Below are 14,344 nucleotides of genomic sequence, written 5' to 3' on the forward strand. Positions count from 1 at the left end.
TGGTTTAGGAGAAAATTCAAAGAAGCTGCATATATGTTATCCAATAACGCATTTCGCCAAGTTAGCGTAGAGATACACAACATATGGAAATCTGTAATCAAGCGGAACATGACCAACTCCCGCCAAATGGTCAGTTCCTGCTAAAACCAATGAAGCAGAGAGAGGGAAGAGGGGATGAGTGAGAGCACCCGAATGACTTATAAATAGTCAGATCTCCGAGGAATAAGTCCAGTTATCACCAGAAGACGATTGTTTTTCAATTTTCTTAATTTTCAGCTCGTGTTAATATGTCAATTTTTTTGTTTTTTTTTGTTGTTGCCTGTATGTTATTCCTTTGTATTTTCTGTTTTTTTGCTTATTGAAATTGTTATTTTTCAGCTAATCTTTTTAATTTTTTACAGATTCTTTCAGGGATTTCAAATCAATTTATATTATATTAGACAATGGAAGTCCGAACTGATGAAAAGTTTCTGGACTTTTCGCCACCTCCACTCTCTTTCAAATAGTTTTTCTCCCTCTCGCTTGTTCTGAAATAACTCTTCGTAACTTTTAATTGGGACTAGAAACGGTAGCTTGACATTTTTAGAGTTGTCAAGGCCACACTTGCCACTTGGTTGTATTCTCTACAAAATCAACCATTTAAGCAATACAAAATAAAACGATATTTAATTGAAAATTACCTGAAGCTAGCTCTGAAGTCACAAGCATAGAACAATGGAACATTAAATTGATTAAATGAGAAAATAACACCTCGATTGGGTTCTCCGGTCGAATTCAAACAATTGTTTTGACGTCGTAGCGATTGATCAAGGTTTTTTCAATGCAAAAACAAAAAGTATGTTGTATACGAGTAAGAGATATAAAATATTTCAATCATTAAATCTCAGTAATGAACAAACTACAGCAGATAGAAGAACTTAGATGTGATTGTCACAAATCTCTTTAAACAGGCGAGGAAAATTTCTTAACGTGCGAACTACACCAATAACGAAATTATCTTAAAAGTACAATTGGTTTTAGGTAGGAAAGGGCTCCTGAACTTATGCTTTTGCTTGCAGCCATATTTCATTTGATAATGCAACATGGAGAATAGCAGTTGAACACAAAAACATATAATAAGACTCATGTACGATTTGAAATATAGAGAATCATGTAGATCTAACTTTTTGGAGCATCGTTTTTTACTATTACATCCGATATTTATACTCAAGTATGTAGTGTGAAAAGAAATGTTACTGATTTTTGTCTACTGTCTAAATGTCATAACTACCCTTCAAGAGAAATTACAATAAAGGTGTCAAAATTCAAAACAACTTTCGAAAAGTCGACCTTCTACAACAAGCTGCCAAATTTTCTGAAGGAAATCAGTGACTATAACAAATTTAAAAAAAGATATCTAGCTAAGGGTTGCTTCCATTCTGTTGAGGAATTTCTGAATCACCAACTGTTACATATTTCATTTTATTGCCATTTCTGTACCATTTCATTGAGTAAATCATTATATTACTGTATCTATGTACTTCATTTATTTTATTTTAGGATATTTTATGAGTTGCTCAACATGTACGATGTACTTAATCCATTGCTTGTTATGTTATGGGGTGTTTTTCAATTTTTTTTTTAATTCCAAGTACATTTTATTGCTTTTATTGATTGGTTACCTAATCATTTTTTTTGTTCAATATTTTTTCTATAGGAACACAATCATTATTGCATTACATCACAAAACTAAAAAATCATGGATTACAAAAGGTATAAAAGTATCTGTGAAAAAAATGCAAATAATGCATGACATTACATGGAGACATCGATAGTACTCATATTATATAGATATAGCGAGCGCTTTCTATAGAAGGCTATGCTATCATCTTCATGGCACTACTCAAACTACCAAAGTTGAACAACTTTGGTAGTTTGGCAACGCTGGGTGTAATTCATTGGATCTCTGGAGCAGTGAAGAATGAGTTTCTGACAAAATATTCAACATTAGAAAGGGGTTCACCTGATCACACCGAGGATTGATAATGTACTCAATTTTTTTTTTCTTTCAGCACAAGTTTCCCACTTTTTGTGTAATGATAGAAAAGTAGAAAACCAAAAGTATTTTTCTGCACATTTTTTAAATCTCACTAGCATCATTGGGTAGCATCTTCAAAAACCCTCTGTTTTTGCAGCAAATCATATGAACTGTAGGTAGATTCATGCACCAGTTTCAAGTTGAAAATTATAGGTATGTGCACGAATGTTCCAATTGAATTTTATTTGATGTCAAGTGCATCAACTGCTGTGGTCATGCTTGTGTTCTAGGAAGGTAATCTCAGTAACTCCCCAAGCAACCCAAGGTGCATTCGTAGAACCATACAAATTCACTTGAGAAAAATAGCTGCTCATAAATGAGTTCAACCCACAATTTCCGGATAGTGAGTGAGCCGCACTACCACTTGCGTCAATTGATAATTTACAACTTCTTATAACTGAATACTGGTGCATAAATTGACCTTATATGTTCCTAATGTACCTAATAATGTTCTTGTCGGGTGAACCTGACAAAATTATTTTAGCGTAGGTAAATGGGTATGAAACAACTTTGCAGGCAACTTACATCAATTTTCCTGATCTCATGAAATAATTCAAACAGATGGCTTTTTTCTTGGAACAAGCTCAAGTCGCCTGGTTTCAAACAAATTCGACAAATATATGGAAAACTTTCAAGGGTTGCAATAGAGCCCTTATCATCCTCAATCTTTATCTCATCCATTTTACAAAATACTGGATAGGATTACCAATATTGTTATGTGTTGATTGGTTGAATCACACAATGCATCAATAGTTGTCAAAAATTAAAATCTTGCCATATTTGCTTGCCTGCTTCATTTTTTTGCATCTACTCATGGCCATACATGAACTTGTGGATTATAATTTCACTGAAAAATCTAAAATAGTATAAGTACAGAGGAGCTAAATAAACACAAACATAAAGTTACCCATCTTCTTCTTCTTCTTTTTTTACCCATTTAGTCAGAAACATGACAAGTGACAAGTTGGATAAGAGAGCATTGACTGCTTAGACAAGAGAATAAAGAATAAATCAGGTTTCCAGTAGGAACTATTTGAACAGGATACATTTCCACCTGAAATGATTTATTTTATAAATGTATATTTCTCCGATTATCAACTAAACCAACCGTCACTGTTTTATGGTCTAACTTACTTCAAATGTAAACAAATTCTCCAAACCTCTCATTACCCGCCACCCCCCTCTACCGTAAGTTGTACAGAAAATGATAGTCCGATACCCGCTTCAAAATACATGTATTGTATTGGTATAGGCACCGTATCGTATAGGCATGGCAACTCATGTCTTATTGACCTTATTAAGTGATGTGTACCCATGGTTGCCAACTTCGGTAAATAATGACATTTGCTAATAAATATCTGTTTAAAAACTGTTTTTCCGTTAACCAGCTGTTGCACCCCTACGAACGACAACCCTCAGAGAAGCGAAACTTGTGCGAGTTAAGGATTAACGAGGTGTGATTCCTAACACAGAAAGATAAATAACATATCTTTCTAAATTCCTTCTGCATTTTCCTTTTTGGTAAATGAGAAACAGATTTCCAGAATATGGCCGAAAAGAGATTTCCAGTCGTCCTATATGAAGTTGGGGCTCCAGAATGAAGAATAAGATATTAAGAAATATGTCCCAAAAATGAAAATGCAAAAAGAACTCAAAAAGATAGGTTATATATATAAATTATATATTATAAACTATTTAGTTTCTACAATTAATGAAACGAATTCGAGACGAGTAACTGAGAATAGGTTATTTATTCATAAGCAAATGTCATTATTTTATCGCATGTGGTCGCATAACTTAAGGTCAATTATTACTCTGAGAATTTACCGCTTTTGGCCTATCAGACTGAAGATGTTTTGCTTGTAGAATCATGATGAAGGCAAGTTTTGTTCTGGCTAATATTACTACTTCGCCAGAAATATTCTAAGCTCTGATTAACTTCATACTGTATTCGTATTTTAAAAGATATGAAAACAATGTTTAAAGAAATGAGACTTTTAAAAGAAACAACGAAGATGTTACCAATGGGATGATGTTCGCAAAGGGCGTTTAGGGGTATATGTACCCCTGAAATAACCTTGTTTTCAGAATTCAACTGTTACTTTTTACTTGATAATGGGGTAAAATCCGTAACTGGTCGTAAAAATGAAATAACTAGTGAAAATTAGACGAAAATGTTTTTCATTCCTTTCATTGAAGTGATCATGAATTTCCACAAAATAAAGTCATCAATTAGACAGATCCAGTTACTAAATAGAAATAAAAATTAGTATATTCTGATACTGTTAGATTATTAAAATCTTGCATAACATTATTAGTATGTCTTGTGTTTAACTGATCTGTGTAATGTCCAGTTTCCCACTGGGCGTATTTGCCGAATATATGATCAGTGAGAAGAGAATCGCGCATGGCGACCCATCGCCACGTCAGCAATCGATTTTACGTGCGGCTATAGATGTTCAACATGAAAAATCGAGATCAATTAGTTTATTGAGATTTCGTTGTTAACAAAATAATGAGGAAAAATGCTACCTCAGTCAACTCAATGATGAATTTGTTTACTATTTTTTACAAAAAAGACACAGTGTCTCCACCATATTTCTCATTCTACCTAAAGATATAAAATTTTCCTAAATAATAGACCTGACCAGAATAATCACTAAAATACGTCAAGTAGCTCTCATGAAGGCTATTCTAATGATGCAATATTGAATTATTTTAATTGTATCTTTGAATTGTGCTATATAAATTCTAGCAAGAAAACACAAATGGTTTATTCGCTTTATTTTTTCTTGAGTATACAAACATTGTATTATAAAATATCTGTGAAGATGTTTTGATATATTTTCATAAATTTCCATTTTTATTGGTTGGTCAGTACCATCATCGGTCTTTTAATGAATCAACTAATGGCTCGTAACCCCCTCAATATTTGCATGCTAACAAAATCTTGAACTTGACAACAACTATGGCAGTTCAAGAGACAGCATTGCCAAAAAAAAGTTGAAAGAAATATGTCGGCTCACTGCCGTCTTCAAGTCTACTTATACTTTTTTTCGAAGCAAGTTTTTAAGCAAAAAGATGTGAATAAGTAAAACCGTTGATGAATGTTCAGTGTTTTCAGTGACATCAAAAAATTCTATAAAAATTCGAAAAAGAGATGACTTTCGGGGAACGGATGCCCATGCCACCTCATTTCGTAGTGGGATTCATATAGAATGATCCAAGAACGACTATTCAGATTGCGCTTCTAGAAAATGATTACGTAGTTAGCCTCATTCTGACTAAAACTTCTATTTTCAAATCTCTTTTCACAATTGAACTTTTTATTAGGTTGTTTCAAAAGTTTTGTCCGTTTTCATGAGTCTACTCCAAACTGTAATATCTCACCGAATACTTATTCAATTTAATCGAAATAAGCACCATTTGAATCAGTGCACTTTTGCCAACATAGCACAAGTCGATTAATTCCGTCAGCATAAAAAATTTTAGCTCGGGATTCGATGGAGTCGACGAAGGCCGTTTTTGACTGGTCCTGATCGGCGAAGGTTTGACTTTGTAGCCGTAGAAAAAAGAAGAAATCAGGCATTTGTTTTATTTCTATATAAGCTATTGAATGGAAAATTGGATTGTCCTGTACTATTATCAGAAATTGATATCTTTGTTCCAAGAATATCTTCTAGGCACATCAATACTTTTTTATGCAAAAGGGCACAAACTAACTTAATGTTGAAATCACCAATCAATTTGATGTGTCGTAATGCGAACAAGCTCTCTACTAACATCGATATTTTTTGTTGCAGTATTTGTGAAATTAAAAATGAGTCTCGTGCGTACCTACAAGTCATTTATGTTTTTTATATCAAATAGTATTGATCTTATATCAAATACTATTAATTCTTCAAGTATGTTACTTTTGCTCTGTAAATGGGAAACTGTTGGGCAGTAAACGCTATTATTATTATCATTATTATTATTAAAATAGGATCGAAAATTGAACAACCTAATAGTATCCACTCTTAACTTCAACTGCCTTTTTCTGGTATGGGATAGCAAATTATGCAGGAATTGACTGGCTCGATGGAATCTTCTCTTGCTCGGATATTTTTCCATAAAATGTCGTTAATAGTGAAACTTTACAACAATAACATATGTTACTTATGTTCTGGGTATTTGAGGTGGTGCCTCCGTAAACTGCTGATGGTAGTGTAACTTTTATTGCACGTCTCACACGTATAAAGCATTTTTCCTTCGTGGGTAAGCATATGCTGGCGCAAAAGATTCTTTGTAGTATAAAATTCATTGCAAATAGCACATCTATATTCTGTTTCGTCAGCATGGATGATCATATGCTGTTTCAAATGAGTCGATCTAACAAATGATTTCTCGCAGTACTGGCACTGAAACGGCCTTTCTCCTGTGTGATAACGAAAATGATCTTTCAAATGTGATTTAAGGAGAAAACGTTTCTCGCATAAACTACATTGAAAATCCCTTTTGTTAGTGTGGGTGAGTAAATGACTGTATAAATTACTTTTGTGAGAAAATCTTTTCTCACAGCAATCACATTTGTGTGGTTTTTCTCCAGTGTGAGAGATCAAATGGACGCTCAAATTATGCTTTTCTGCGAAATCTTTTTGACAATAATCACATTTAAAAGGTTTCTCTTCTGCGTGCCTGACCATATGCCGTTTGTAACTCGATTTCAGGGGAAAACGCTTTTGGCAAACATCACATTGAAATGGTAATTCTTTGGTGTGACTGAGTAAATGGATAGTCAGTTCACGTTTCTCGTCGAAATTTTCCTTACAGATATTACACTGGAATGCCTTTTTGTTTTCAGTAGTTTCACTATGTGTGAGTAAATGTTCTTTCAAGGTATCCTTATCAGGCAGAAATTTTTTGCAGAAATGACATTGGAGAGGCTTTTCTTCAGTGTGAGTTAGCAGATGACCTTTCAACTGACACTTTTGAATAAATATTTCTTTGCAGAATTGACACGGGAATGGCTTTTTTTCATTGGGAGAATCTATATGTCGTTTCAAATTCGACTTAGATGCAAACACCCCTTGACAAAATTCACATTGGAACGAATTCCCAGGGGGAATTGGCGTGTGTAATTCGGATTCGCTTTCGTAGGATTGCACTGTTGGAGTTGACAGTTCGTTCGCCTCCTCGCTGACATCTATTCTTTCTTCTTTGATGTCGAAAAACTCTTTCTTGATCTCAGTAAATTCTTTTTTTACATCCGCAAATTCTTTATCATTTATAATTTTATTTTGTTCAAGATCCCCTTCAGCATTGAAGTCTCTACACGTAGAAGATTCAATTTTGATAGGATTTGAAAAAAATTCTGTTTTCACAACATGAGCTATGCTGATAGCATTATCTAGTTTTCTCTCATTGGCTAAAGACGAGGTGATGAATGCTGACATTTTTTCCAGTTTGTCTATACATACAACACATGTGAAGATTTCATTTTCAACCTGAAAAAATTGAAATTATTGAAATTGAAATGTTCGAGTGCAAGACACTTACATCTATGTTGGTAACATTTAGAATCAGTTGAGTTAGATGTGATTCCTTTTTAATTCGAGCTCCATTACTTGCAGATGAACAAATGCGACAAATTACACTTTCCTGTCTGAATGTGTCTTCCTTGTTATATTCATCAACTGATCCATCATTTTTTATTTTCAATTCAGATTTTCCACGTTCAATACGATTTGGATATTCAATGTCTTTTTTTAGAATCGATTTTATTTCCATGTTGGCATCATTAGTCTTGGCAACTTCAATAAACATCAATATTTCTTCAAGCTGATTTACGCATTCGTTGCATATATTCCTCGGGAAATTGATCACTTGCGGTACCTTTAAGAAAATATCTACTTAAATTGAAGATTGAATAACCATTAGGACAATGATAAACTGATTGGTATTGGTAGAATAATATTATCTTGAAGCTCACAGGTGTAAAATATTTCGTAGTAGATCGATTGATTATGAAGATTATTGGGTGTCTTGATATAGATACAGAAGGTAATAATTGGACATAGCCCTCAAGGAAGTGGCCCATCATCAGTATAGTGCAACCAAGTGTAAGGATGGACAATACTTGGTTACCATGTGTTTCCCATAGATATGAAATTGTATAATAAACTGCCTTGGAAGAATATGAACATAAACAAATTTAAATATACAATCAAAAAGGCAATACTCAAAAGTTGTTTCTATTCCATAAACGAGTTTATGGAATTAAATATATTCGATAATTAACCACTTTTCACAGTGCTATTCATGAGTCTTTTATGACTCCGAAATTTAATTTATTTTTAGTGTTAGTGTCTTATATGTTGTATGAATTCAAATCATTCCATTTCACCATGGAAGATAATCTTATCCACCGCGCTCGTCCTATTACAGATGTATTATATTACGTAGTCAATAAAATCTATCGATCTATCATTAAGTTAGTGCGACATGCAATAGTGGAATCAGAGCCATTTCGTTCTTAAGTTTTTGATTTTCATTATAAAATTACTTTTTTCATTGCAATTATTTATTTGAGTTTTAGGTGTGTTAGGTTAGAGTAATGCAAATTGTAGTGGAACTTATTTGTTGAAGGTATTTTAATCATATAACATGGCTGAAGTACTGGAGACAATTTCCCTAATTTTCAACTACATAATATTACTGCAGTTTTTTCTCAACGCCAAACCGTTATTTTAACACCACGACACGTGGTGTTAAAATAAACAAGTGATAATCTTCAAGAGGAATATTTAACTAAATATATTTACAATGTTATCCTTATTTATACCATAGATACCTCTTCTAGGTATCTACCTGTGTCTTAAGTGTCAAAATAATTTCACAATATCGGTCGGTCGGTAGCCAAGCGGTTCGGCGTGGGTGATTTGTTCACTCACTCGAATTGACTGCCGTGTTGGTCGGTGGTTCAAGCCCTAGTATGAACGATCGATCTTCACTTGCTATTGTCCAACCCGTGTTGGAATCACAAGATGAAAGGTAAGACCTCGTTAATCCTTAGCTCGCACAAGTTTCAACTTCTGAGGGTTGTCGTTCGTAGGGGTGCGACAGCTGGTTAACGGAAAAAACAGATTTTAAACAGATTTTTCAAAACAGATATTGTCTTATATCTACTAGTCTCAAATAAATGTGTCCTTATGTAATAGTCAGGTAAATCTAATAATTAAAATTATCATGTTTACTTATTTCTACACTCTCATAGGCATCTAGATCCCTGTTATTGCTAACTTGTGTAACTAATCTTAATGAACTGAAGTCTATGGAATGGTTTTGTTGCTCTTTCATATTTTAAATGTGATAAGTGCTCCTTATATCTTCTTTTAATAGATCTTTTTGTCTGTCCATAATATTTTGCATCACAGTCCCTAAATTTAATTTTGTAAATTCCAGACTTTTCCGAATTCTCGACTTTGTCTCTTGGATTTCATAAAAAGCTCTCTATTGTATAATAATAACAATATACTTTATTGTCATCAAGAATAAATCTTGTGGCCAAAGCTTGTGAAAATAAATACAAATGTAAATATAGAAATATAAAATGTGAATATAAAAACACCTACAAAAAAGTAAAGTTAGAACATACATTATAGTTCAACGCCGAAATTTGGTATCAACATGGTTGTGTACAGACTTGTTTAAAAATATTATCATATATACTTATATATAATATTCCATGAATAAACACACCCATTGCACCAGACAATCAAACATTTATATCCAAACAAGAATATAAACAAAAATCTTATATAACCTAAATTCAAATATGCACATTTTGTAACGTAAATTTATCATTATAGAACTCTTGGAAATTATAATAGGGCCTATCAGCCAAAAATATTTTTACTCTTATTCTAAACAATTAGTTGGTCAAATTTGCCTGTCTTATATCTGAGGGCAAGTGATTAAACAACTTAACCATATTTTAATAAATAGAATTCTTAACCAAATTTGTTAGAGGAATTGGTGATTTCAACGCGGTGGAACGGGTGCTATAAGAATGGCATTAAGCCTCAAATAGGGAAATATTTATGTAAATGAGGCAAACCGATTCCAAAATGAACAAAGCAATCACTGTTAAAATCTTTTGCTCAATGAATTTGTGTCTGCACGAATCACGAGGTTTAATCTTACACATATACCTGATAGCCCGTTTCTGCAGTACTAATAAAGACAGAAGTGCTGATGAATTGCATACTCCCCAAAATAGTATTCCATAACGTAGGTGGGATTCAACGAGGGTGTAATACACCGTTCTAGAAATTTTGATTCCCAAATTTAATGAAGTTACTTTCACTGCATAACATCCAGAACAAATTTTACTCTCAAGTTGTTTGATATGTTCAATAAATTTGAGCTTATTGTCAATATGAATACATAGAAATTTAGATTGGTTCTCGTTCTTGATCACTAAGTTATCACCAAATGACAGTTCATCAAGAGCACATCTGAATGATAAAATGTTTGTTTTAGTGATATTGAAGGATAGCAAATTAGCATCACACCACTACTTGATTTTTTTCATATCAGTATCTATTGCATTATGTAAATCATTTTAGTTTTTTTGTTCCACAATATCGTCGTGTCATTAGCGAAAAGCGTGAAATTTCCAGAAACGTTCAAATTTGCAATGTCATTGACATATAATGAGAATATGATGGGTCCTAAAACTGATCCTTGTGGAATACCACACAAAATTTCTCTTTTTTTTCTGAAAGTCCTGTTGTTCTTACCATTTGATCCCTTTCTGAAAGATAAGATTCAAACCATTTGAGCGTCATTTCTCTGCAGCAGTATTGGTGAATTTTTCTTGGCAATATCTTATGATCAACGCAATCGAACGCCTTAGAAAGATCACAAAAGACTTGTTTTAAAATCCTCCTTCATACCTAGTTCCTTGATAATCTTTCCAAAGTTCTTCGTGTATTGCTGGTATGGAACAGATATATTTATCTTGGTTTTCGTTGTTTATAAAAGTCGAGATTTCGTTCATTCCTAACCTAAACTTTTTCTTCCTTATTATATCATCTACAATACCACTCGAGAAACCGTTACTGCCTGCTGTTTCTTGTATTGTACATTTTTCATTTGTGAACCTTTCATATGTGAGAGGAAAAGTCAAAAGACGATGCACTAGAAAATTCAGCCCAGCACGTCTTTGCTGTCCACAGTGATGTAAACTGTCAGAAATATACCTGTACGTGCTTGTTTCCTTTAATACATTGCATTCTATCCCTCCATATTGGCTCCTCATTACTAAAACGTCAAGAAATGGAAGTTGTCCTTTATTTTCTATATATGATGGAATCGGCCGATACTTGATAAAAATCCATAACTAACTTATTCTAAAAAAACTTCATTGTGTGATTTTCACTAGATAGTTTTACAAAAACGCAACACGTGTTTCGCCATACAATGGCTTCCTCGGGCGTCGATTAAGACACTAGATAGTTTTACAAAAACACAAACACGTGTTTCGCCATACAATGGCTTCCTCGGGCGTGTCTTAATCGACGCCCGAGGAAGCCATTGTATGGCGAAACACGTGTTGCGTTTTTGTAAAACTATCTAGTGAAAACCACACAATAAAGTGTTTTTAGAATACGTTCTTTATTTTCTAATTCATAAGGGAGTTTTATTGATGGAAATCTATTATTAAAAAAGGAAACAAAGTCCTCAATATTCGATTTTATGTTACCGAATATCGCGAAAACATCATCCACATACCTCAGCCATATCCTAGGAAACTACTTTTTTTCTTTGGTTTCCATTTCGAATCTGCTCCTCTACAGGTTTGCCAGTTAGGGGGTCAATTGGTTAACGATAGTCGTTCCCTCCTGTTGTTAACAAATGTAACCTTCTACCTGGAATCGGTTTTGTTTCATACACAAATTAGTAAGAGAAACGAATTCATCAATTTCGTTATTATTGAAATTATTATTATTTAGTAATTCCCTGAGGTATTGTAAGGTCTGTGGAATTGGGACGCTAGGAAATTAGGAACTAAAATCAAATGAAACCAAAAACAAAAGAACTAACATCAAAGAAACAAAAAAAGATAAGGCAATATTGTGAAATTAATTTGGTATAAATAAGGATAACATTGTAAGTATATTGAGTTTGATCTTTCTCTTGAAAATGATCACTTGGTGATCAAAAAACGTATCGAGGTGTTAAAATAACGGTTTGGTGTTGGAAGAACCTCTAATAATATTTATTAGGTACTACACCAAAGATTCCAAACAGTGCATCACAAGTTCAACAACATAATTAAGGACATTTGTTCATTTACATACTCTTTCAATCCTAAAATAATTTCCACTATAACTTTTTACTGATTATTTTCTGAAAAAATAATGAGAATTGATGTCACTGCATCAAGATCTTTTTGTGCCCATCTCACATTGAAGATAAATTAGATGGTTCAAACTTGATTCTGATTCTCATAACCATTTAAATCGATAATAGACAAATCTTCACCAATTCACTCAAAAGATTGATATTATAATAGCAACAAATTACACATATTATTGACTACTTAGATAAACAATATATGATATAACTGACCGTACTGGATAGCACGCAAGGGAAATCCAAGAAAGGGGTTGAATCTACTTATTATAATAAAATAAAAATGAGGAAATGTATTGAAATGTAACTAGGATTTAATAAATACTTAACAGCACGACATAGTAGAATAAACATTTATTCACATATGGAGCTACAAAACACATGACATTGAATGGACTTCATTTCAACTTCCCTTTTTTAGTGTGGGATAGCACACTATGCAGGAAATAACAGGCTCGATGGAATCTTCTCTTGCTTGGAGTTTTTCCATAAAATGTCGTGAACAGTGAAACTAAGCAGCATAACATGTGTTACTTATGATCTGGGTATTTAAGGTGGTGCATCCGCAAACTGCTGACGGCAGTGTAACTTTTATTGCACGTCTCACACGTATAAAGCATTTTTTCTTCGTGGGTGAGCCTATGCTGGCGCAAAAGATACTTTGTAGCGAAAAATTCATTGCAAATAGCACACCTGTTTTCTGTATCGTCAACATGAATGATCATATGTTTCTTCAAAATACTCGACCTTACGAACGATTTTTCACAGTACTGGCACTGGAACGGCTTTTTCTCCTGTGTGACATCGAAAATGCTCTTTCAAATGTGTTTTGAGAAGAAAACGTTTTTCGCACAAACTACATTGAAAATCCCGTTTGTTAGTGTGGGTGAGTAAATGACGGTATAAATTACTTTTGTGGGAAAATCTTTTCTCACAGCAATCACATTTGTGTGGTTTTTCTCCAGTGTGAGAGATCAAATGGACGCTCAAATTATGCTTTTCTGCGAAATCTTTTTGGCAGTATTCACATTTAAAAGGCTTCTCTCCTGCGTGCCTGACCATATGCTGTTTATAACTTGATTTCAGGGGAAAACGCTTTAGGCAAACATCACATTGAAATGGTAATTCTTTGGTGTGATTGAGTAAGTGGACAGTCAGTTCACGTTTCTCGTCGAAATTTTCCTTACAAATATTACACTGGAATGCCTTTTTGTTTTCAGTAGTTTCACTATGTGTGAGTAAATGTTCTTTCAAAGTATCCTTGTCAGGCAGAAATTTTTTGCAGAAATGACATTGGAGAGGCTTTTTTTTTCAGTGTGAGTCAGTAGATGACCTTTCAACTGACACTTTTGAATAAATACTTCTTTGCAGAATTGACACCGGAATGGCTTCTTTTCATTGGAAGAATCTATATGTCGTTTCAAATTCGACTTAGTTGCAAACACGCCTTGACAAAATTTACATTGGAACGAATTTCCAAGGGGAATTGGCGTGTGTAATTCGGATTCGCTTTCGTAGGATTGCACTGTTGGAGTTGACAGTTCGTTCGCCTCCTCGCTGACATCTATTCTTTCTTCTTTGATGTCGAAAAACTCTTTCTTGATCTCAGTAAATTCTTGTTTCACATCTACAAATTCTTTCTCATTTGTAATTTCATTTCGTTCGAAGTCCCCTTCAGAATTGAAATCTCCACATGTAGAAGATTCAATTTTGATGGAATTTGAATTATTTTCTGTTTTCACAATACACTCCATGCTAATAGCATTGTTTAGTTTTCTCTCATTAGCTAAAGACGAGGTGATGAATGCTGACATTTTTTCCAGTTTGTCTATACATACAACGCATGTGAAGATTTCATTTTCAACC

General features: G+C 33.6%; 1 protein-coding gene across 1 annotated transcript in view; it reads right to left on the reverse strand.

Annotated features, from left to right (window-relative positions):
* The window catches only part of LOC111508847 (uncharacterized), a 37,022-nt gene that overhangs the window by 1,015 nt on the left and 21,663 nt on the right, over positions 1-14,344 (reverse strand). The window contains exons 5-9 of the mRNA XM_074186565.1: positions 13,245-14,343; positions 11,323-11,383; positions 7,616-7,951; positions 2,985-7,563; positions 2,603-2,933 (exon numbers count right to left, since the gene is read on the reverse strand). Of these exons, the coding sequence (XP_074042666.1) occupies positions 6,232-7,563; positions 7,616-7,951; positions 11,323-11,383; positions 13,245-13,540 (2,025 nt within the window). The 5' untranslated portion in view covers positions 13,541-14,343 and the 3' untranslated portion in view covers positions 2,603-2,933; positions 2,985-6,231. The remainder of the gene's footprint in view (positions 1-2,602; positions 2,934-2,984; positions 7,564-7,615; positions 7,952-11,322; positions 11,384-13,244; position 14,344) is intronic.

The sequence above is a fragment of the Leptinotarsa decemlineata genome, unplaced genomic scaffold (genome assembly GCF_025532065.1).
Source record: "Leptinotarsa decemlineata unplaced genomic scaffold, Ldec_3_MD MMD2_P_RNA_scaffold_2, whole genome shotgun sequence".
NCBI classification, from domain to species: domain Eukaryota; kingdom Metazoa; phylum Arthropoda; class Insecta; order Coleoptera; family Chrysomelidae; genus Leptinotarsa; species Leptinotarsa decemlineata.